Source organism: Zingiber officinale, chromosome 5B, assembly GCF_018446385.1.
Source record: "Zingiber officinale cultivar Zhangliang chromosome 5B, Zo_v1.1, whole genome shotgun sequence".
Lineage (NCBI taxonomy): Eukaryota > Viridiplantae > Streptophyta > Magnoliopsida > Zingiberales > Zingiberaceae > Zingiber > Zingiber officinale.
The window spans coordinates 134768867-134794335 of record NC_055995.1 but is presented as its reverse complement, the minus strand read 5'-3'; the positions used below and the strand labels follow the sequence as shown (position 1 = coordinate 134794335).

The 25469-nt window shown below is 38.4% G+C and overlaps 1 protein-coding gene, 1 long non-coding RNA gene and 1 pseudogene across 3 annotated transcripts; 2 read left to right on the top strand and 1 right to left on the bottom strand.

The window, feature by feature from the left end:
* The window catches only part of LOC121986132, a 44365-nt pseudogene that overhangs the window by 13381 nt on the left and 5515 nt on the right, over nucleotides 1–25469 (bottom strand).
* On the top strand, nucleotides 7358–8144 carry LOC121986137. Its single transcript, XR_006113345.1, has 3 exons — nucleotides 7358–7424; nucleotides 7536–7621; nucleotides 8082–8144. It is a non-coding gene; the product is annotated as an uncharacterized LOC121986137 (long non-coding RNA).
* LOC121986135 lies at nucleotides 8747–11071 on the top strand. Of its 2 annotated transcripts, XR_006113344.1 has the most exons (4): nucleotides 8747–9258; nucleotides 10132–10205; nucleotides 10547–10651; nucleotides 10722–11071. XR_006113344.1 is itself a non-coding variant. In XM_042539956.1 (3 exons), exons 1-3 carry the CDS (start codon nucleotides 10065–10067, stop codon nucleotides 10872–10874), a joined length of 399 nt encoding a protein of 132 aa, XP_042395890.1. In that variant the 5' UTR covers nucleotides 10050–10064; the 3' UTR covers nucleotides 10875–11070. The 2 variants fall into 2 exon arrangements, 1 of the variants encoding a protein (XP_042395890.1); XM_042539956.1 differs by lacking the exon at nucleotides 8747–9258 and having other exon boundaries at nucleotides 10050–10205; nucleotides 10722–11070.

Genomic DNA, 25469 nt, shown 5'->3' with positions numbered 1-25469 from the left:
CCGGGTTACTTCATAGAATTTTCCCGATCGACTTTGGTCTGTCTTGGTTTATAGTCTCCGGTTTTTCCTATGAAGGCCCGCCGGGTTACTTCATAGAATCTTCCCGATCGACTTTGGTTTATAGTCTCCGAGTCTTCCTATGAAGGCCCGACCGGGTTACTTCATAGGACTTTCTCGATCGACTTTGATCTGTCTTGGTTTATAGTCTCCGGTTTTTCCTATGAAGGCCCGCCGGGTTACTTCATAGAATCTTCCCGATCGACTTTGGTTTATAGTCTCCGAGTCTTCCTATGAAGTCCCGTCCGGGTTACTTCATAGAATTTTCCCGATCGACTTTGGTCTGTCTTGGTTTATAGTCTCCGATTTTTCCTATGAAGGCCCGCCGGGTTACTTCATAGAATCTTCCCGATCGACTTTGGTTTATAGTCTCCGAGTCTTCCTATGAAGTCCCGTCCGGGTTACCTCATAGAATCTTTCCGATCGACTTTGGTTTATAGTCTCCGAGTCTTCCTATGAAGTCCCGTCCGGGTTACTTCATAGAATTTTCCCGATCGACTTTGATTCATACGAAAGTATAATACTTGGGCTAACCTCGTGTTGGCTTGTAATTCCTTGAGGGGAGCTGAATAGGCCTTTATGATTTCCCCTTATTTTACTACTTGAAAAATAGAAAGGAGGCTTCTCCTGATACTTATCAATTTGTATGAACCATATTTATTCCTGTGTCAATATTTATCTTGCTTGACTTTCATCAAAGAAACAAAGTACATAAACTGCAAGTATCTCAATTCGCCTGGGAATTTCAATAACTGTGAACATATTTAAAGTAATATGATCAAATCAGGATCGATAGGGTTGCAAATGATTAGCGCTCCAAGGGCGTTCCAACATTCTTCCTTCGGCATCTTGGAGATAGTATGAGCCTGACGCGAGCTTTTCTATCACTTTATAAGGCCCTCCCCATTGTGGTGCCAACTTGCTGACATCTCCCACAGGCTTAACTCGTTTCCATACCAAATCCCCTACTTGGAAGAATCTGGGGATGACCCTTTTGTTATAATTCTGTCTCATCCTTTGTCGATATGATATAAGACGAGTAGCAGCTTTATCTCTTATTTCCTCGATCAGGTCCAGCTCCATAAGTCGTCGGTCTCTATTATCCTCATCATACAATTGTCTTCTGTCAGACTCTACTCCTACCTCAATGGGGATTACTGCTTCTCCTCCATAGACTAACGGGAAAAGAGTGATTCCTGTAGCTTCACGAGGCGTAGTACGATATGCCCAGAGAACACTGGGTAACTCGTCTACCCAGCTACCTCCGACATGATCTAGCTTAGTTTTCAGTCCTCTAATAATCTCTCTATTAGTTACTTCTGCTTGACCATTGCTCTGCGGGTAAGCTACAGAGGTGAAGGCCTGGGTAATCCCATAACTCTGACATCAGTCTAGGATTCTATCGCCTTGAAACTGCCTTCCATTATCAGAGACCAACTTATGAGGAATGTCAAACCTGCAGATTATATTTTTCCATAAGAATTTAATGACCGCGTCTTCTGTAATTCTAGCTAGTGGTTCTGCTTCCACCCATTTAGAGAAATAATCCACAGCCACCAACAAGAACCTCCTCTGTGCAGCAGCCATAGGAAATGGACCTACTATGTCCATACCCCACTGATCAAAGGGACACGAGACTATAGAGGTTCTTAATAACTGGGTAGGGTGATGTAATATATTCTGATGCTTTTGACAAGAAATACAAGTTCTTACCAGTTTAGCGGCATCTTCATGTAGAGTGGGCCAGAAATATCCCGCTAAGAGGATTTTACGAGCCAAAGATCTTCCTCCTATATGACTACCACAAGAACCCTGATGCACCTCCTGTAAAATAAATTATGTGTCTTCTGTGCCTACACACTTGAGCAAAGGTCTGGAAAAAACCCTTTTATATAATTGCTCCCCCACCATAGTATATTGAGCAGCTCATTTCATAAATACCCTGGCTTGTTCTGTATCTCTCGGAAGAAGACCTTGCTATAAATATAATATAATTTGAGCTCGTCAATCACCCTGAATTTCTATATCAGTCTGTCTTTCAATACAGGAAATTAACAGGGTCTATTCCACTGGTCGATCAAGACTCTATGGCACTGCAGCAGAGGCTAGTTTAGCTAATTCATCTGCCACCTGATTCTCCGATCGAGGAATTTTTTGTATGCTCACATCTTGAAATTGAGACTTCAACTTATCGAATGCCTCAGCATATAACTTGAGCCTGTCATTATTGATTTAAAAATTACCTGATAATTGTTGAGTTGCTAGCTGAGAATCAGAATATATAAGGACTCGAGCTGCTCCTACATGCCGAGCAGCCTGTAAACCAGCTATTAGAGCTTCATATTCAGTCTCATTGTTGATAGCTTTGTAATTTAATCTAATGGAGAGTTGAAGTCTGTCTTCTCTTGGGGATATAAGAAGAATACCAATTCCACTGCCTTGTCTATTTGCAGATTCTGATATCGCTTAGGAAGTGGGTCATCTAATACACTTTGTGAGAATGGGGAGATGACCTTTTCTGGTGAACTATCACTAGTTATCATTTTAATCTTACGCTTCTCTCTATCCGGCGTCTCACCAGAGGACTCTTGGAACACAGGCCTCATACCCCCTGGATCCAAGGGAGTGCGAAGGAAGGCTCGTGGACGCCTGGTTGGAGAAACAGTAGCTGGAGGAAAATACGAAGGTTCTTCTTCTTCCATCTCCTTTCCGATGCTCAGTAGTTGATATCGCCGGATGATGAGCCGTCGGCAGAGTGGCCCCAGTATAAACTTGCAGTTGTTGTTGCTGTTGTTGTAGGGCTTTCTGAACATGAGAATTAATGAGGAGATCCAAATCCTCGCGACAGATAGTAAGTAGGTTCGACTTCCCTGCTTCTTCCATCACGTAGTCTCAGATTCAGGTGAAGTTTCCCATAGACGGCGCCAAATTTGATCCTGTCTGAGAAGCTGACCGCGACGAAGATCTGGAAGAAAAGACCCACCGTACTGATGAAGAATAATGCCGGTAGAACCTCGACCCGAGAAACCCAAAGCGGATCGGAAGAAAACCAGAATCACCGAAGGAAATCTGATGAGTAGAAAGAAATCCCCGTTCAGATAGGAGAAAGTCGATCTCCCAAGCTCCCGAGGCTTCCTGCGCACAAGAGACCAACCAACACTATCGTCAGTGACCTAAGACCGGGGTGGGAATCCCTGGCTAGGCCCTCCGAGCTGCGTACTTGGGAAGATTTTTAAGGAATCTTTTTTGTACCCCAGATGTACCTTCTTTGTTGTTTAGCGCCTGCAAGACAATCTGAAAGCATATTTCCCACCAAAAAATATATATCCTCTATCATGAATTATTCTATTCGATATATTTATGTATGGTTTTTCTTCATGCGATTTCTATTTGTATCTTTGTCGTGTCAAAAAATAATATTTTATCCAACATGTTTCTGAGGTATTCATTAACCCTTTCGGCCGATATTGGTCTATCTTTGCTCTGGAGCATGTATCGGTAGTCATTGGCAAGCATGTATCGGCCGATATTGATCTATCTTTGCTCTGGAGTATGTATCGGTCGTTATTGGCCTATCTCCTTCCTGAAGGTATGTCCCAGCCGATATTACCCTACCTTCATTATGGAGGCCTGTCCCGGCCGCTGTTAACCTATATTTTTTGCTTTTCTTTCCTCCTCTGTAGATCCACAAAACCTAACCCATATCACTAGCCTTCCCTTCAAGTCTAGTCGAAGGAGGTGTAGACGACTGACTAGACATAAGTATGATCTTGTCTTTTCCTACCCCAAACTTTCTAAGCCTGGTGTTTTCTTGTTCCAGTCGCGAACTAAAATGGTTCTTTTTGGTGATATGTCATCGTCTCTCAAGGCCTGGAAATCCCGTTTTTTCTTCCTAAAGTTTCCCGGACCCACCCCTTGGTCTTCTACGTGGAAATCCTCCTTGCCACCTTTACCAGATGTTAGAGAGTTTCACCTGCTTCCCTTTTTTCCTGTTTATTGTGAGAAGTTATTAGGTCATCGACTCTCTATTTCAAAATGGTTGAAAGTTGAACTTACGTATCTATTTGGCTTAAGCCCCGTCAAACCTGATACTCCTATTTCCTTAGGTAACATCTTGCCTTTTCTTTACTGCTTTTAATTGCCTAAACCGTTTCTTCTTTTCACACAGTGGAGAACTTCTATGACGCTTTGATCAATGACGAACTACGCGTGGAGGAGGACTTACTTCGCGCAAAGGAGATCGAATTCCTAGCTGCTCTTGCCCCTCCCCCAGCAAGTGAAGGGCCAACTATTTTAGCCGAAGTGCCTAGCTCGTCGGGGCTTCATGAGACTTCAGGAGGTTCTTCTAGGGATCATGCTGCGCAGATCCTCCCTGATCTTGCTCCCTCTATTACGTCTCCTGCAGCTGTTGCTGTCTCCCCATCTACCTCTATTCCTCTTATCGAGCTTACATCCCCTGGTAGCTCTGATAAACCCATAACTGAGATTTCTACGGGCAAGCGTCCGGGACGCAAGCTAACCAGGGCTCCTCCTCCAAAAAGGAGGCTCGTTCTTTCTGCTGATGAGCTTGCTTCAGAAGATTTTGTGTCAACTGACCTTCTTTCCGATGAGCTCACATTAGCAGAACTTTATCCTTCCTTGAATTTTCCTACCTCTCCTTTTCCTAAAACTAGTACTTCTGGTGACGCTTCTTTTACTTTTCCTTTGTCTATTCCGACTTCAGGATCTTTACCCTTTTCGCCTTCTTCTTACTTGGTTTTTGCTCCACCATCTATCCCTACTTCTTCTTTCTCAGCTGGCTCTTCTACCATCCCTGTCCTCCCCATATTACTGGAGGGCTCTTTTGCTAATTCTTGGGATGAGGTTCGTCCCCTTTTCGAGAGGCTTTCCATCCCTGAAGCGATTGACCACTTTTCTCATAAAGAGAATAAGGTACGATTATATACTCTTGCTTTCTGTTTCGGAAATACTATCTCACAGTTTTGGATATGCTTCCAGCGGTGGCTAGAGAACATGGGTTTCTCTCGACTATTACACATCTTATACACTGAGAACGAAAGATTGAAATCGGAGAACAAGGGGTTGCGACATCAAGTTATCGAATTGTCTTCTGCCGAGTTTTCTGCTGCCGCCCAGAAGCAATTTGAAACTCAAATTGAGAGCCTTGGAGCCCGACTCAAATTGGTTACGGACCTCAATCAAGAGCTGACCTCAAAACTTGGCGAACTCAAAGAGAATTATGAAGCAGAATTGAGCGAAAAGTTGGAGGTCTTGCTACTAAAAGAAAATGAGGTGGCATCTCTGAACAATTCCCTTGATTTAACAAAAGCCGAAGTCGCTACCAGGGAAAATGAACCGAAAACCTCTCAGATGGCGTTAGTGGTTTATAAGGAGCACGAAAATGTTCGTTACAAAGAACGAACCACCGCCATGATCGAATCTACTGAGTTCAACCGGCCGATTGTGAGATCCATCTTGTCTGCTTTTACAGCAGGGGTCAAAGGGGCAGTTCAACAGTTGGAAGAGGATTGCTACTTAGCTCGCGCTCCTCCTCCTAATTTCCTAAACCGTCGCAGACTTCTTGAAGAAAGACCTCCTGATTTGTACCCCAAATTAGTTCTAACTCATTCTCCAGTTGTTGTAAAGAAGGGGAATTGAGATTTTACAAACTTACGTTGGCTGATGCACTTACCAAATCACTTTCTCGACCTCGACTGTTTGCTATTTGTAACAAGATTGATATCATTTCTAGGACACCATCTTGAGAGGATGTATTAAGAAATAATTATTATAAATAAATAATTATTTATTTTCTAGTTATTTGGGAATAATTATTATTAAAAAATAGTTATTTGTTTCATTTTATTAAAGAATAATTATTATTAGAAAATATTTATTATTTTCTTAATTTATATATTTTCCTATTTTCATTTGTAATGATATTTATATATATCGTATGCTATCATTACTAATATGTATGAATTCTATTGTTAATAAAATGTCGTTGTCAAGGTATCTGCTTCCTTAATAGTATAACATTACTACTGTATTCATCTGAATTTGTTATTCACAATTCAATCCCTCTTTTTGTTTATTGGAGTAGTTTATTTTAGATTATATTGTACATTTGTTACTCATTGAAGGTTACCAAGTGAAAAAGCTTTCAGCTTCCGTTGATGAACTTTTCCCTTTACTTAAGTTTAGGAAATCGTGGTAGTCTCACCTAAAAGCAACTAAATTAATTAAAACTTAGTTTTGGATTAATTGGGTTTGAGTAAAAACTTTTGTTGATCTAAGTTGTTACATTTATGAAAAAATATTACCATCTAAAACTAAATTAATAAATTAATTTATTTGATAGGATAAACAAATTGATAAATCACGTTTGGTTAAAATTATATTTAAAACAAATTTATTAATTAAATTATTAATAATATTATTATTATTAATATGTTGATCATATTTAAAATAACTAACTATAATTATTTATAAATTTTTGAAATATTTAAAAGAAAATATTAAATTAATGAGATAATTCTAAAACCCTAAGTTTAATATCCTACCCTCACATGTTCCCCGCGCGTGCTCGCGGCGCCGTCTCTGGTTTTCTCCACCGCAACAGCCTCCCCTCTACTTGCAAGAAGCTTCGAGCTGCCGCAATTGCCGCCGCCGCCTTCCCGTCTTATCCAAACCGCGACCATCATCGCTCGGCCCTGCCGACGCTGCCTTCCGCCATGACCACCACCACGTCGCGTTCACTGCTCTCCCCGCCGAGAGTTTCGTCGCCGCTACTCTCCCTGCCATAAGCTTCGTCGATTCCGCTCCAGTTAGTACGCTAGCGCTGCCACTGCGGATTCTTGTGCTCCGCCAGCGTTGCTCGGCTGTTCTCGGTTCCCCGCCGATAACAGCAAAAGCCGCCGCTTCCATTTCCCCACCACAAACCTCCGGCCGACACCCACTGCTGTCGTCTGATACAAAGAGTGAAGGTACGTTGATTAATTAATCAATTAATATGTTATTAGTATTATTTGATTGATTGGTAATTAAGATAAATTAGGATTAATAATTGATAGGTTGATTAATTAATTAATATATTGATTAATGAATAGGTTAATTTATTCATTAATAGATTGATTAGTTGATTAGGTAATAATTAGCTGTTGATTGATTTAATCAATTAAATTAGGATTTGTTCGTTAATGATGATTAATCAGTTTAATTGATTAAATAATTATATATATGATTTAAATGATTAATTAAGCCATTAATTAATCCTTCGATAATCTTTCTGAACAGTCTTTATAAAATTTTTCCTGCAAATGGAATTGACTGCTGAAGTGGCTGTTACTGCTGACACTAATGTTCAGGTTTTTTTTTTTTTTTGTTGTTCATTGCGATCTATGTGTGTTTCTTGGTTTTTGTATGAACTGTAATCCTAATTCTACTACCTTTTCGCCTTCTGCATCTCTCAGTTACAGGTTTTAAATAGGAAACTGGAGCTAGATCGAGTTTATTCTAAATTAGGTGAAAAGATTACCAGAATCTTTAGAGACTACATGACAAAGTAAGCTCAAAATGCATTTTTCTCATTTGCTTGGATATATCATATTACCTTGATAACCATCTAGGAGAAAATGTGATATTCTCCCAGCTATTATTAGCTTTTCAACCCACCATGTGACTCATGCCCTCTGCTCATATTGTTGTGTGTTGACTTTTTTTGCTGTTGTAAAAAAAAAAAAATGGTCCTGTTCTTGCGGATAATATAGGAAATTTTAGCTGTTGGTTATAAATCAGAGAAGTCTCAAGATAGTCTGCAGCTGACAAGTGGGGGCCACATATAACCAGAATAAACTCATAGAACATACTTTGTTTATTTGAAAGTACCATTTTTTTTCTTCATCTTATAGTTCAAAATTATCAATTTTACATGTGTGGGCTTCTCATACTATTACTCATTTGCTCTGTTCTATAACATAGTTGAATGTTACAGTCCTGTTTTTACATGAAATTCACATTTGCAGGGTTACCGAGTTTGAGGAGCTAGCTGATGTGGGGAAGAGGTTTCTTACTGGATTTAATAGGGTAACAGGTATAGTTCACCAATGTTTTTTTTTTTAACTTTATAGATAGATAGCTGGGATTTTAAATTCCCACAGGAACACCAATCTGTTCTGAGTTTGGCACAGGCCGGTCAATCAGTGTTAGTAGCCTATCAATCCCTCCACAACATGAGTTCAGTTGGTAAATATATCAAATGTTCAGTAATAATAGTATAATGTATAAACAACCACATGCTCTGGTCGAGAGTCAACACTAGCCATCAATGTCCAACATAAGAACATATGGCAGAATATAATGAAAACATGGATAGCATTAAGAATGTTCAGAAATCAAATGTTCAGCAACCAAGTAGTATTGGAATAAGAAATTCCAATACAACAAAAGTTGGTACAGTGGAAGGATAATTACAGAAACCAGAAACACATGGCATATAAATCTGATTGTTGCATATCACAGTTTCAACATTTTAGAAACAAGCTTCAACATAAATAAGGATTGTACCAGTTCAGGTCAAATCTACTTTAAGACTTCAAAATAAGAACTGATTGGCACATGAAGATGTTATATATATATAGGACTTGAGGCAGTATTTTCTGATCTTTTAATTTTTAAATTGTTCTTAAAAGGATCTTAAAAATTCAAACGCATGTTCATGGTTTCATAATTTTGCACTTGTTGAGAAGATATGAACTTGACTGTCAATTGACTATCTGTTTGTATCTTCTCTTTATATTAAATGTCTTTTTATCAAGTTTGTCATCTCCTATTGCTTATTCACAGATATAATCCTTGCAAAATATGGCATCATTGCATCTTTGCCCTTTTTGATCTTCTGTATTACTGAATCGACATTTTATTTATTAAGCCTTTGAGAATCCTGTTAACTCTGTGATGGAGAATACAGATTATGCTTAGGAACTTGCCCTATTTTTCAGTTGCATGACTTTCTCATTTTTGACTTAACTACTCATGTCGTCCTTTTTCTCTTGTGCACAGCAATGTTTAGGACGGTTGAACTTCAGAAGACTTCAAACAACATCAGTAGGATAATTGATGCTAACTGGAATGAACATATGAAAACTTATGTTGAAGCAGGGTGCAAACAACAGTCGCAAAGTGTTCAAAATATGTATAATTGTAAGTTGTTACCATTCATGCAAACAAAACTGGCTTGCAAATCACTTTTTGTTCTCAGCTAAATTATTCCTTCTTGAAAAATGTATTTATAATGCACATAGGAAACTGAATATTCACGAAAATTAATTCATTGGAATGAAGGTTTAGAAAAAATAAATAGCAAGAGGACAACATACACTCAAAAGCTTAGTTTTATCTTAGTGATCTGTTTTTGTCATTGTTCAGGTTCGAGCCTGTATACAATAGGATGAGTACATGCCTTCTGTTAGTGTCAATCTAACACTTCCTTTTTCATTAAGCAGAAGCCTAACAAGTATACATTTTAAAAGTTAAAAAGATAAAATAAGGAAAACAAACACTAAGAAACATGCATTAAACTAACTTTCCAGATTATTCACTTTTTCAGCTTTTTGCTGTCCATCTTTATCCCTGGTCAAATATCTTGATGAGAGCTAACCTGACGATTTTTTTGATTCAGTCTCTTGATGTCTGAATTATATATCTCACTATTAACATTTTTTTGTGCCAGCGCACTCTTGTGTTTTGAGATTGCGAAACAATTTGAAGAATGATATTACTATTAACTCCCATGTGATTATCTTACTTTATCTGCATGTTTACACCAACAAGTTCCTTTTGTAACCTGCAGTTTTCAAATATAGTATCTTCTCATGGTAGGTGTTTTTCTAATAGAAAATCAAAATTCATGGAATTTCTCATTCTAGCCTCTCAATTATGTGTACTTTCTAGTTAGATTAATATTTTAATTAATGGTCTTTTACTCAAATAAATATTATACAGTGTTCATGATTTCAGCTGAAGCTTTGCTCGATGAACTTGATTGCCTAAAGGAAGATGCAATTGCTGTCACAGAAGCAGCAACCAAGAGTGCTACGGCTTTGGATGACTCTTTTTGTGAAGAAATGTTAAAAGATATTTCCTTTGAGGTAAACATAAATAGGAGGCATCTTAAGTTTCTTTTCGCGTTTTACATTTATTAACATAGTAGTTTGCTCTATTAATGATCAGCATTCAGAATTATTGCCAGATTTAAATTACAAAAAAATTACTTTTTGGGGTAAAGGATGATAATCTTTAACAAGTTAATAGACGAGAGATCCAATCTCTCATATGTAATTTGTTTAACAGAGAGTCAGTTTCAGAACATTTAGTCAACCGAGCAGGCCAGTTTGATTTCTCATAAATTTGTTTGACAGCAAAAAGAAATTGTTGATTTTGATTATTTTTTCTTGGATGCCACATGAGTGTATTTAATAACTTTTACTAGGAAGAAAAGGAACCATTGCCCAAGCATCCTCAAGATACATCAATATCAGAAGTCATGCTAATGAAGATCATCAGTGATATGTTGAAGCTCGACTATGCCATGCAGGTAGATGGATTCATAGAGGTAGTTTTTCATAATTCTCCTTCAATTGTTAATACAAAATTTTATAATGCAGAAAAATATTGTTTTGAACTTGAACATTGGGACAAGTGTATCTGAACTAGAAGGCTATTGTCTCCTGTGGAATCTGCATCCATACATAGATGATGACATTATACATCGGGCATGGCAATATGTTCCCTCTCATGATCATAGTTCACGAAAGTAGGCACCTCACTCTTGCGTGAGTGAGGTGGAAATGAGGGTAAATCATGGCCTTTGGTTTCTTAATGGAACTCCACTATCACTGATTCCTTGGAGGTCTTGCTTTTGTCTGCTGTTGAGTTTCTTGTGTGGATTCAAATAGTAGGTTTGCCCTTTGATCTTGTTCATAATCAACAGCTAAAATTTCTTATATTATTCACAAGAACAAGACCATTTTTTTTTTTTACAACAGCAAAAAAAGTCGACACACAACAATATGAGCAGAGGGCATGAGTCACATGGTGGGTTGAAAAGCTAATAATAGCTGGGAGAAAATCACATTTTCTCCTAGATGGTTATCAAGGTAATATGATATATCCAAGCAAATGAGAAAAATGCATTTTGAGCTTACTTTGTCATGTAGTCTCTAAAGATTCTGGTAATCTTTTCACCTAATTTAGAATAAACTCGATCTAGCTCCAGTTTCCTATTTAAAACCTGTAAATGAGAGATGCAGAAGGTGAAAAGGTAGTAGAATTAGGATTACAGTTCATACAAAAACCAAGAAACACACATAGATCGCAATGAACAACAAAAAAAAAAAATCTGAACATTAGTGTCAGCAGTAACAGCTACTTCAACAGTCAATTTCATCTGCAGGAAAAATTTTATAAAGACTGTTCAGAAAGATTATCGGAGGATTAATTAATGGCTTAATTAATCATTTAAATCCTATATATAATTATTTAATCAATTAAACTGATTAATCATCATTATCGAACAAATCCTAATTTAATTGATTAAATCAATCAACAGTTAATTATTACCTAATCAATTAATCAATCTATTAATGAATAAATTAACCTATTCATTAATCAATATATTAATTAATTAATCAACCTATCAATTATTAATCCTAATTTATCTTAATTACCAATCAATCAAATAATACTAATAACATATTAATTGATTAATTAATCAACGTACCTTCACTTTGTGTATCAGACGACAGCAGTGGGTGTCGGCCGGAGGTTTGCGATGGGGAAATGGAAGCGGCGGCTTTGGTTGTTATCGGCGGGGAACCGAGAACAGCCGAGCAACGCTGGCGGAGCACAGGAATCCGCAGTAGCAGCGCTAACGTACTAACTCGGCGGGGAGAGCAGTGAACGCGACGTGGTGGTGGTCATGGCGGAAGGCAGCGTCGGCGGGGCCGAGCGATGATGGTCGCGGCTTGGACAAGACGGGAAGGCGGCGGCGGCAATTGCGGCAGCTCGAAGCTTCTTGCAAGTAGAGGGGAGGCTGCTGCGGTGGAGAAAACCAGAGACGGCGCCGCGAGCACGCGCGGGGAACATGTGAGGGTAGGATATTAAACTTAGGGTTTTAGAATTATCTCATTAATTTAATATTTTCTTTTAAATATTTCAAAAATTTATAAATAATTATATTTAGTTATTTTAAATATGATCAACAAATTAATAATAATAATATTAATAATAATAATTTAATTAATAAATTTATTTTAAATATAATTTTAACCAAACGTGATTTATCAATTTGCTTATCCTATCAAATAAATTAATTTATTAATTTAGTTTTAGATGGTAATATTTTTTCATAAATATAACAACTTAGATCAACAAAAGTTTTAACTCAAACCCATTTAATCCAAAACTAAGTTTTAATTAATTTAGTTGCTTTTAGGTGAGACTACCATGATTTCCTAAACTCAAGTAAAGGGAAAAGTTCATCAACGGAAGCTGAAAGCTTTTTCACTTGGTAACCTTCAATGAGTAACAAATGTACAATGTAATCTAAAATAAAATACTCTAATAAACAGAAAGAGGGATTGAATTGTGAATAACAAATTCAGATGAATACAGTAGTAATGTTATACTATTAAGGAAGCAGATACCTTGACAACGACAATACATATTAGTAATGATAGCATACGATATATATAAATATCATTACAAATGAAAATAGGAAAATATATAAATTAAGAAAATAATAAATATATCCTAATAATAATTATTCTTTAATAAAATGAAACAAATAACTATTTTCTAATAATAATTATTCCCTAATAACTAGAAAATAAATAATTATTTATTTATAATAATTATTTCTTAATACACCCTCTCAAGATGGTGTCCTAGAAATGATACCAATCTTGTTACAAATAGCAAAAAGTCGAGATCGAGAAAGTGATTTGGTAAGTGCATCAGCCAACGTAAGTTTGTAAATTCTCAATTCCCCTTCTTTACAACAACTGGAGAATGAGTTAGAACTAGTTTGTGGTACAAATCAGGAGGTCTTTCTTCAAGAAGTCTGCGACGGTTTAGGAAATTAGGAGGAGCGCGAGCTAAGTAGCAATCCTCTTCCAACTGTTGAACTGCCCCTTTGGCCCCTGCCGTAAAAGCAGACAAGATGGATCTCACAATCGGCCGGTTGAACTCAGTAGATTCGATCATGGCGGTAGCTCGTTCTTTGTAACGAACATTTTCGTGCTCCTTATAAACCACTAACGCCATCTGAGAGGTTTTCAGTTCATTTTCCCTGGTAGCGACTTCGGCTTTTGTTAAGTCAAGGGAATTGTTCAAAGATGCCACCTCATTTTCTTTTAGTAGCAAGACCTCCAACTTTTCGCTCAATTCTGCTTCATAATTCTCTTTGAGTTCGCCAAGTTTTGAGGTCAGCTCTTGATTGAGGTCCGTAACCAATTTGAGTCGGGCTCCAAGGCTCTCAATTTGAGTTTCAAATTGCTTCTGGGCGGCAGCAGAAAACTCGGCAGAAGACAATTCGATAACTTGATTTCACAACCCCTTGTTCTCCGATTTCAATCTTTCGTTCTCAGTGTATAAGATGTGTAATAGTCGAGAGAAACCCATGTTCTCTAGCCACCGCTGGAAGCATATCCAAAACTGTGAGATAGTATTTCCGAAACAGAAAGCAAGAGTATATAATCGTACCTTATTCACTTTATGAGAAAAGCGGTCAATCGCTTCAGGGGCCCCTCGAAAAGGGGGCGAACCTCATCCCAAGAATTAGCAAAAGAGCCCCCCAGTAATATGGGGAGGACAGGGATGGTAGAAGAGCCAGCTGAGAAAGAAGAAGTAGGGATAGATGGTGGAGCAAAAACCAAGTAAGAAGAAGGCTAAGAGGGTAAAGATCCTGAAGTCGGAATAGACAAAGGAAAAGTAATAGAAGCGTCACCAGAAGTACTAGTTTTAGGAAAAGGAGAGGTGGGAAAATTCAAGGAAGGATAAAGTTCTGCTAATGTGGGCTCATCGGAAAGAAGGTCAGTTGACACAAAATCTTCTGAAGCAAGCTCATCAGCAGAAAGAACGAGCCTCCTTTTTGGAGGAGGAGCCCTGGTTAGCTTGCGTCCCGGACGCTTGCCCGTAGAAATCTCAGTTATGGGTTTATCAAAGCTACCAGGGGATGTAAGCTCGATAAGAGGAATAGAGGTAGATGGGGAGACAACAACAGCTGCAAGAGACGTAATAGAGGGAGCAGGATCAGGGAGGATCTGCGCAGCAGGATCCCTAGAAGAACCTCCTGAAGTCTCATGAAGCCCTAACGAGCTAGGCACTTCGGCTAAAATAGTTGGCCCTTCACTTGCTGGGGGAGGGGCAAGAGCAGCTAGGAATTCGGCCTCCTTAGCGCGAAGTAAGTCCTTCTCCACGCGTAGTTCGTCATTGATCAAAGCGTCATAAAAGTTCTCCACTGTGTGAAAAGAAGAAACGGTTTAGGCAATTAAAAGCAGTAAAGAAAAGGCAAGATGTTACCTAAGGAAATGGGAGTATCAGGTTTGACGGGGCTTAAGCCAAATAGATACAGAAGTTCAACTTTCAACCATTTTGAAATAGAGAGTCGATGACCTAATAACTTCTCACAATAAACAGGAAAAAAGGGAAGCAGGTGAAACTCTCTAACATCCGGTAAAGGAGGCAAGGAGGATTTCCACGTAGAAGACCAAGGGGTGGATCCGGGAAACTTTAGGAAGAAAAAACGGGATTTCCAGGCCTTGAGAGACGATGGCATATCACCAAAAAGAACCATTTTAGTTCGCGACTGGAACAAGAAAACACCAGGCTTAGAAAGTTTGGGGTAGGAAAAGACAAGATCATACTTATGTCTAGTCAGTCGTCTACACCTCCTTCGACTAGACTTGAAGGGAAAACTAGTGATATGGGTTAGGTTTTGTGGGTCTACAGAGGAGGAAAGAAAAGCAAAAAAGATAGGCTAACAGCGGCCGGGACAGGCCTCCATAATGAAGGTAGGGTAATATCGGCCGGGACATACCTTCAGGAAGGAGATAGGCCAATAACGACCGATACATACTCCAGAGCAAAGATAGACCAATATCGGCCGATACATGCCTGCCGAACGAAGGTAGGCCAATATCGGTCGATACATGCTTGCCGTATGAAGGCGAGTCAATATCGGTCGGGACATACCTTCAGAACAAAGGTAAACCAATATCGGTCGATACATGCTTGTCGTATGAAGGTAAGCCAATAACGACCGATACATGCTTGCCGTATGAAGGTGAGTCAATATTGGTCGGGACATACCTTCAGAACAAAGGTAAACCAATATCGGTCGATACATGCTTGTCGTGTGAAGGTAAGCCAATAACAACCGATACATACTCCAGAGCAAAGATAGACCAATATCGGCCGAAAGGGTTAATGAATACCTCAGAAACATGTTGGATAAAATATTATTTTTTGACACGACAAAGATACAAATAGAAATCGCATGAAGAAGAACCATACATAAATATATCGAATAGAATAATTCATGATAGAGGATATATATTTTTTGGTGGGAAATATGCTTTCAGATTGTCTTACAGGCGCTAAACGATAAAGAAGGTACATCTGGGGTACAAAAAAGATTCCTTAAAAATCATCTTCCCCAAGTACGCAGCTGATGTCATAACGAACTCTAACAAACCGGTGTCCACTTCATGACTACGGAGGTTATATGAAGTGGTATAAAAGGGAGAATCTTCTTCGTTGGCTAGGTAAGTTCAGATCCCTAATTTTCTGGCTACGGTTCATCTTCTTCATTCTTCCTTCCTTGACATCAAGCGAGATCACTAACTTGAGCGTCGGAGGGCCTAGCCAGGGATTCCCACCCCGGTCTTAGGTCACTGACGATAGTGTTGGTTGGTCTTTTGTGCGCAGGAAGCCTCGGGAGCTTGGGAGATCGACTTTCTCCTATCTGAACGGGGATTTCTTCCTACTCATCAGATTTCCTTCGATGATTATGATTTTCTTCCGATCCGCTTTGGGTTTCTCGGGTCGAGGTTCTACCCGCATTATTCTTCATCAGTACGGTGGGTCTTTTCTTCCAGATCTCCGTCGCGGTCAGCTTCTCAGACAGGATCAGTAAGCAATATACATGTTCATTTATTACAAATAGCTAGACTGATTACTTTAGAAATAAGAGATGGTGAGTATAGGATGTAATATAACGAGATGATTGGCTGGCAGATGATGATTATTGAAGATGAGGCTTTTAGCATATAGAATGATCTTTGGTTGATTAGCAATTATATTGATTATATCACCTTGTCCACACATTAACGACATCGGTGAGTGTGGTATTGGATGCAGCACACTCAGACTTCCATTGATAATTGTACTCAGGTTGAAGCGTACAGTTGGTACCCCTCTCTTTGCAAAATAGGGAAGTGTCAAAGTTACAACTAGAGACAGACATAACCACCCTCATTGATAAAAATTTAACAGAAAGCACTTTGATGTGAAATTGTGTTACAATCATCAACCAGGATATAAATTGTAGTTAATAACCTCAAAAGCATTTACATAATCTATTATTTTGTAATTTCATGTTTTTCCTTTCACCTGCTTTCCGCTCATTCGTTTTTTACCAATTCCCTTTTTTGCTAATCCAGGGCCACAAGAAAAGATGTTTAGGATCCTGGGGGTTGGTGTTTGACCATTTGCTAGGAGATTGCTCCAGAGTAGGAACACTTCACTTGCTTTTGCTGCGTTCAGCTTAGCAATGCAGCATAAATTTTATGTGGTCATCGTGGGAGGTTGGGGTCGTACCATGCAAATGGCCAAGGGGACCCACTTAAGGTATGAAGTGCAATGATGTCATATGATCCACGACTTCAACCCATTTTTCATTTGAACCCTAAGTTTCGACTTTCAAACCTTGTTCACAAATATGCAGTCTGGTGCCAGTATTGAACACAACCCAATTGGACTGTAGTTTCTTGTCCAATACATGTAATCTCTAATTAGGGATTGAATATGCATGAAACTTCCAGATATTTGAATCAGCAAACTTTTTTGCTGAAGAAATTGTATACATAAGATAGCTATAGACTTTCTTGTGCATGCATGAGAACTATATTGGTTTCTCAAACTATATAGGAAACACACGACATTGATTCTTAAATCTAATAGCAATAGTGATGTAGTCAGAAATTATATAACTACCAGTTAGTGTTTAATAAATTTTGAATCTAAAAAGAACTTTTCGTGTCAGATACATACAAATGAAGCAAGGCCTTGCTTGAGAAAAATAGCAGAAGCAACAAATGGAGGATCACTTTTCCGTAATGCATGAAAAGTATCAACCTGCCAAAAAACAAAACAAAAAGAAAATCAAAGAATTTTCAAGATGAACGAAAATAGAAAGAAATTTATTACCGAAGCTACAAATAGATGACAAAATAGCATTTACCAGTGACTCAAGATAAAACTCAGGAACGTAGCAAAAACAAGTATCACTATTGCTTAGAACCAAAAGCAGCTCCACAACCCACATGCATGTTGCATACATTCCTCTTTGCTTCCAGCGAGAGAATAGAGAGATACGATACCTACAGTAGTCCCGTATTCCAAACAAATTGCAGAAATTATGAAACAATAGGATGTAGGACCCATAAGGCGAGATAATAAATAGGATAAGAGAAAAAGAAAAAAGCATGCATCCACTAGCCAGTATTTAGAATAACTCATTAGCAAGGAATGTAGATACTTGAATATTGGACAATGGAACAAAAAAGGCAAACATAACAACCTATGAAAACAGTATTCATCCCTATTCTCACAACAGGGATATCATGGAAACTTACTTAGAATTCCTTAACAATCCTGATACCTCGATATTAAACCATAGAACAAATGTAAAACAAATATGAAAACCTCTGAAAACAGTATTCATAATTCAGTAATCAAAGGATAAGTGTGGAGAGGAATAGAGAATGAAAATGTTATCATATAATCACACAACAGAAATAACATGAGACCATTGACACGACCTCGCTTCGAAGGTTGAAAAATCAAAATCAGTATTAAATCGATAAATGAGTTCAGATAAACAATTGGAAATACAGCAAAAAGGCAAAGGGAAAATTATAAGAACATTTAGGAAAATATGAAAAAAAAAAAGATATACTTTAGACAAGATAAATATAACAATGCAGTGAAAAATGCAATCCCTTAGAACCCGTCACGAGTCTATTTTCTCACATTTCTAACAGGCATTTTTAGATATACTGGATAATAATGCTCTCTAACTTGTTTTGTTAAAACATTAATATAATTTATCTAGATAAGTTTAAATCATGAGACACAAATATTTATATTTGTTTCACAGTAATATAATATATTTTAGATTATTGTTTCAATTATGATTTCATATTATATTTGATAAAGAAGGTACGATCATGATAGTCATCTTCAAAAGGCAATATTTACATAATTGTAATCTAGATATATCAATCAAAAAATGTCATTAATAACACAACTAGGATTCTTGAAAAGTTCAAAATTATTTGAGTCATTAAATTTTGATAGCTCATTATATTTCTTAGAACATAATAGAAAAATTGAGAAGAAAAGCCAGTTTTTATTGGGAAAACCTGACTTACAAACAATAAGTTTTATTGTCTGGTTATGATTCCATGAGAAGTTTTTGAATTAATAAGTTTCCTTTTGATTCTCCTTTTCGAAGAGAGAATTTTTCCTTTGGGTATATGGCTTATTTTCTCTTCGAGATATTTACCCCCTTCACTTCATCAATTTCATCCCTAATTCCTAGGCAGTTCAACAATTCAATTTTGGTGTTGCATCAATTAAAAAGTCAAATCCAAAGATACTAAAAAAATAACAGAATTATAGTATTTAATATAACAAATAGCACGATAATAACTACTATTATTATTATTATTATTCATTAAAAGAAAATTTATTAATGTTGTATTATATTTATTGTATACCTTTAAATTTCATGAATTTGTTGTATTTCTACTAGTAATGTATCACGTGGCACACCAAAAAGCACAGCTTTAATTCACACCTCTAAGTTTTAATTCATACCTGTGTTCCAGTGGGAGCTCAGCTTCTTCTCAACACTTCAATTTCATGATCGGATTGCATATTATGAGTTGGAATTTAAGAAATAGTCCTTCAACCAACATTTCCCAATTTGAATTAAACCTTGTGTAAGTCAGTCAAAGGACTATTTCCCCTTAACAAGATCATTTTGTTATATTGCTAACTTACCATAGCATGTTATGAGTTGGCAGGAACCATCATTTTGCTGCACTGTTAACTTGCTAAATCAAGATTGAAGAGTACTTCCAATCTCTTGAATTATACGTTCCAATGACGATGTGAGTTCTCCACAGCGACAATGCTAAAGAGTACTTCTGTTATGGCCATGGTATTATCCCACAATCTTCTTGCCCCTATACACCCCAACAAAATGGTATAGCAAAAAGGTAACTATTGGCATTTAGTTGAAACTACTTGTACTCTACTACTTCATATGCATGTTCATTTTTCCTTCCATGGAGATGCAATCTTCATCACATGTTATCTAATGAATTGTATGCCTTTACACTCTCAATTGGAAGATCCTTTTATGTTTCATTCTTCCCCAAGGATACAATATATTCTCTTCCCTCAACGAGTATTTAGGTGTACCTATTTCATCCATGTCATATCTCCCAGTCAAGATAAGCTATCCCCATGATTGTCAAAGTGCATAATCCTTAGTTGTTCATGTCAATAGAAGGTTTATCGTTGCTACTCTCCTCAGACACATAAACATAATCTGTGCAGACATCACCTTCTCCAAGTCAACTCTTTTTTTCATCTTATCAACCACTCAGAAATCAACGCACGACATCCTTCCTATTCTACCTCAATGTCTATTGTCATGCCACTTGACCTGATGTCACTTGAAGTGTATGAGGGCCTCCCTATACCTACATTTGTGTCACTTGTCAAGCCTACTACTACTAAGTTCTAAGTGGTTGATTCACCTACATTAGTGGCAGCGGTTGACGTCCTAGATCTAGCCCCTGACTTGAATTTTTCAATCCTTTCCGCACATGTATTTGGAAGTGTTTTACTTTACCTCCACTTTCTCATCTCTTATTATTACTTCCTTATCACCCAGATATTCTTTCTTTTTTTTACTTGTTTATCATCACAATCCATTCCATGCAATGTCTCAGATGCCAACAATCACCAAATGGTGGCCGACAATGATCAAGAGATATGACCTCCACTCTAATAGCACTTGGAAACTAGTTATTCTTCCTCTAGAAAAATTTACACTAGGTTCAAGAGATACGCCCTACACTCTAATATCACTTGGAAACTAGTTACTCTTCCTATAGAAAAATTTACACTAGGTTCAAGAGATACGCACTACACTCTAATATCACTTGGAAACTAGTTACTCTTCCCTTGGAAAAATTTACACTAGATTGCAAGTGGGTCTTCAGAGGCAAATGTTCTAAATAGACCTGTACACCGCTTAAGAGCTCGTCCAATAGTAGCCAAAGGATACACTGAGTTATTTTTGACTCTCCACTTCTTCCTCACAGTAGTAGTTACTTTTCAGAGGCCTATTCACTAGCTACACATGAAGAAGGCCTTCGTTTATGGCAATCTTAATAAGGAAGTCTATATGGAACAAAGTTTGTAGCACATGGGGAGATTGGCCTAGTCTTCAAGCTAAAAAATACTCTCCGAACTAAAGCAATCTCCAAGAGCTTGTATAGCTCCACCCTTCTCTACACAGAATAATCAGAAGTGCAGCGAATCACACAGTTTTAAACAACAGAAATGTTTCTCTACTAGCATTGATAGACTAAAAACATGAGTGACCTTAAATATTTTCTTGGTATAGAGGTTACCCATTCAAGAAGAGATATTTACATCTCTTAGGGAAAGTATGTACTTGACATGCATGCATGAGAAGACTAACATGTTAAGTACCAAACTAGTTCATATTCCCATGGATCCAAATGTTAAGATGATATTAGCAGTGTCAAAAATGAACCCGGCCAGCCAACCCGACCCGAGTCAACCTGAAACCCAAGTCAACCCGAAAAATATCAGGTTCTAGTTGAGAGTTTTGGGTTCAAGTCAGATTGGGAGGTTTTCGGATTGGGTTAGAATCGGGTCGGATACAGGTTGACCTGAATTTAGAGCTTAGCGTGTTTTTTTTTTGTTTGGATTAAATCAAATTTTATTTTAAAAATCAAGATGCTTTTATGTATATCAATATCAAGGTTAGTATGATAATGATGAAGTTTTGAGATAAAAGTGAAAAATTAATGGGAAAATAGCAAAAAAAATCTTTTTTTTTAATTAGGGTTATTCGGGTTGGGTTATCCGGTTCAGGTTTAGGGTTTTCAAGTTGTGTTTCGGATTAGATTCGATTTGGAATTTTGTTTTGTAAAATCCTTGCTTTAACTTGTCCTAAACCCCCCTGACCCACCAGAATTGGCACTCCTAGATGATACTTGGGCAACGGAGCCACTAATTGATAAAAGTATTGAAAATTAGTGGGAAAACAATTTCCACACATCCACAAAATCCAACATATCATTTGCAATCAGCATACTCAATCACGTCTTAGCAACTCCATGTTCTAATTCTTCAAGAGAAACTCTAAGAATTCTACAATACCTAGTGCTCCAAAAAAGAGGTTTCTTATTCTGCAATCAAGGTCACTTACAGATTGTTGGTACACTAATGCAGATTTAGGGTACTCTGTTCTCCTAGGTGGCAATTTAATTTCTTGGGGAAAAACAGATTGTACTAGCCAGATCAAGTAGGCAGAACATAAAGCAATGGCGCTAGTATCATATAAGCTTATCTAGGTTAAAGAGTTGTTGACTAAATCAAGTAGTGACTCGATAAAGCCAATCAAACTTTTTTAAGAAAGCAGTCCATTATGCAAATAGCTTCTAATCCAATATTTCATGACAGAATAAATTGTCACTTTATCATAGAGGGTGTATTCCAATTGTATCGTGCCTTCATTGGTAAGCTACAATGATCAATTAGCAAACTTGCTTACCGAACTTTTGAGAAGTCCTAGATCAACAATGCTATTAACATGTTGGGTTTCCGCAATATATTTGATCCAACTTGAGAGGGTCTATTAGACATCAAATTGTAAATAACATAATAGTCAAGTCAAGGATATCTTTGTAATATTCTATTAGGTATACTATAAGGAGAAAAAGGCAACGAGATCCTTAAGAAATTTTTTTCCATATCAATAATCATAAACTGCAATAAACTAAATCTGTGTCCAAATCTAATTTATGATGAAAGGAAAATCAAATCCGCTCCGTTTTCTTAATCTCATTGCACAAATTGCACAATCATTAAACCACTTGAATGACTTGTAAATTTATACCTTTTAGGTTAGCTCACAGTCTCTCCAGGTTTTCACTCTACCTCACACATTGATTAGTGTCTACTTGGAGAAGCCTCCTTTCTCCTGTGTCCTCGCTGAGATCAACATTTATCCCTTTTGGTTTTCATTTTATAATGAAGAACCCAAGTGTTGGAAATAGATATCTGTAGTAGAATTGATGAGAATCAAAAGAATCCAGTTTGGATAAAAATCCAGCTAATCCATTCATTTAGTCGTTCAAAATTATTTTAGCCTTCTTGAATCAAACTGTCGCAGACCTTCAGCAAGAACCCAATTTCTTGGAGAACATTGGATTGGCTTCAGCTGACAAAGAACTACCTAGACTAATCAAAATATGCCAATATATAAACTATTCTTTCACATCTTGTTAGTTTCTTTTCAGGCGCACCATTGAACCTATTAGCAGTGTCCTCTTATATATTAAATATATAACTGAGTTTGTTCAGTTGACTAACTTGAAAACCAATTTTAAATGTGATCAGAACAAAAAAAAAGGAGAAAATATTCATCTTCCAAATTAGAAATGCAATATGAAAGGCAATTAATATGATGAGGGTTTCAATCAAAATTGAAAGCTCGTTTAACAAACCTTAAAAAAGGAAAAAACTGCAATTTAATTAGTTCATTGGGGTCAACTTACCATGCACATTGCCTGACACAATCAACCAATTCTTCACGATAAGCATTACGAGCTTCTTTCAAACGCTTCACCTGCTCAATGCAGGATTTTTCTCTTATTTGTTTATCTGTATCATCTAAGAGAGAGATGGATTGTGATTGATGAGACATGTAATAAAATGCCTGCAATTGAAGAATTCATAACAAGATCACTTTTTGTCCTGGATAAAAACTAAAATGATAATTGTAGGAAAAGAATAATAAACTCCCACCAATTTCCTCAATTTACACATAATAAGATAATAAGTGGGTGCATACAAAAGGTACCTATATTTGATTTCTCAATGAAGAATCAAATAAAACAGATCTAACCCAAACCGAAAATTTTTTTTAGGTTTGGTCTCCATAAGAAAGTTTGTTCAGAACGGTTTCTAAATTTATATAGAAAATTTCTCCAAAACATAGATGTTATTGATAATATATTAATAATCGAATATTTAGGACATGGAAAACTGACCCATGTTTGATTCAGTTTCAGGAATTTCAATCAGTTTGATTCTTGTATGATACGGTAAAGAGATAAGAGGGAAGGGCATTTCAGACATTGGACATGAATTAGGTTTGGTTTAAGTGGAAGCACTGTTCACTTTAGGAGAAGGGGGGATTCGTGTTTGTCGCCGCCGCAGCCCAGTACAGGGAGGGGGGTCGTGGGGGGCAGCCACCGCCAACCCGAGCAGCAGTTTCTCCCCTTCTCGCTCCTCGCCGACGCCGACCACCACTGCTTTCCTTTCCTCCTTGCGACTCCGACCGCAACCCTCCTTCTTCTTTCTCCTCACGGCACTGCCCGACAGACCGGGTGGACGGCGACGAGGAGCACCACCACTGCTATCACCAGCACGCGCCGCTGCCGCCAGTGCGCGCTACCGCCCCCGACAGGCACTGCTTCCGCCTCCGGCGACTACAGCTGCCGATTCCCGCGGCTTCCATCAGCATGCGCCGCTGCCGCCCTCGCGCACCGCTGCCGCCCTCGCGCACCGCTGCCACCTTCTCCCACAGCCACTGCCGCTGCCTCCGGAGGGTGCTGCCGCCCCCGGCGGCCATCGCCGCTGCCTCACGCCGCCTCCGGCGGCTACGGATGCCACTGCCGACGCCCCCACCGGGCAGCAACATTTCTTCCAGCGGCCACCGACGCCGACGCCTACAGCAGGTGTCACCTCCAGCGATAGTCGCGACCACCTCTAGTGGTTGCCGTCACTCTCTGGACAGTCGCCATCGGGCGAGCTCAGGTTTGTTTACTCCGGCCTTCGGACTAAGATGATGTTCGGCCTACAAGCCGATCTGGTTCCGGCCATCGAGCCGTGGTATTTCATTCTTCGCACCATTATTATGCTTGTGAGTTATCTGTACTATCCGGCCTGCGTGCCGCGTATCGGCCTACGAGCCGTTGTCATATCCCGGCCTACATGCCGCTTTCCAGATCAAGGCTTCACCGGATTCCGTGTTGTCACCTTCAGATCTGGTTCCTCGGCGGGTTCACATCCATCCACTCGTCAGGGCCGTGACGACTCGATTAGCAGCGCGATCAGTTCACCCATCCATCCGAGGGTGCCCCCCCCCCCCGGGGCCAAGGTACGTCATCGTACTTTTCTTGCATTTATTTCACTATTCTGTTATTAGCATTCGGCTGCTTATATATTTGCGGGATTCACCTCGAGCACCGAGGTACCAGAGACCGGGGCAACCCGGTCGATGGCTACAGGTATTGTTGACCCGAGGATTCCGGGCGACTTGGTCAACACAGGAGACAGCTCACCATCCGGGTCATGGGGATGTGGTCAACCTTCCAGGCACGTCACATCGTCAGGTTCGTCTTCTCAGCTTCCCGACAGGAACATTGTAAAATAAAGAGAGTAAAAGGTCTTGTTTTTATTCAGCTCAGACTGAAGCGAATTGACACATCACTTAGATACTACTGGAACTCTGAAATTACTCTTTTTGGTAGAAAGAGAAGTTGCCCTAGAGAACTAACTGTCTGCATTCAGTGAGCAAAAGTGCTAAAGACAAACTAAAAAACAAGCTGACAATTGAAAAGGCCAAAATATTTTGTCAACATTTGGACCAAATTTTCAAGGAATAATTGAGCTGAAGAATGAACAGGTTTTATCATTAAAGATTTATGACTACGATGCTTAAAAATTTAAGATACCTAAGAGATTTATACTCATTTCTTCAAGTTTCTGAAAAAAAAATAATGAAAATCCTT

What these genes read in the sequence shown, in the direction of transcription:
- LOC121986135 (XM_042539956.1), top strand. Translation starts at nt 10,065, where the DNA reads ATGATTTCAGCTGAAGCTTTGCTCGATGAACTTGATTGCCTAAAGGAA. An exon ending in TAAAAGATATTTCCTTTGAG is followed by an intron (nt 10,206 to 10,546) that starts GTAAACATAAAT and finishes AACTTTTACTAG; the next exon opens with GAAGAAAAGGAACCATTGCC. An exon ending in AGCTCGACTATGCCATGCAG is followed by an intron (nt 10,652 to 10,721) that starts GTAGATGGATTC and finishes TTTATAATGCAG; the next exon opens with AAAAATATTGTTTTGAACTT.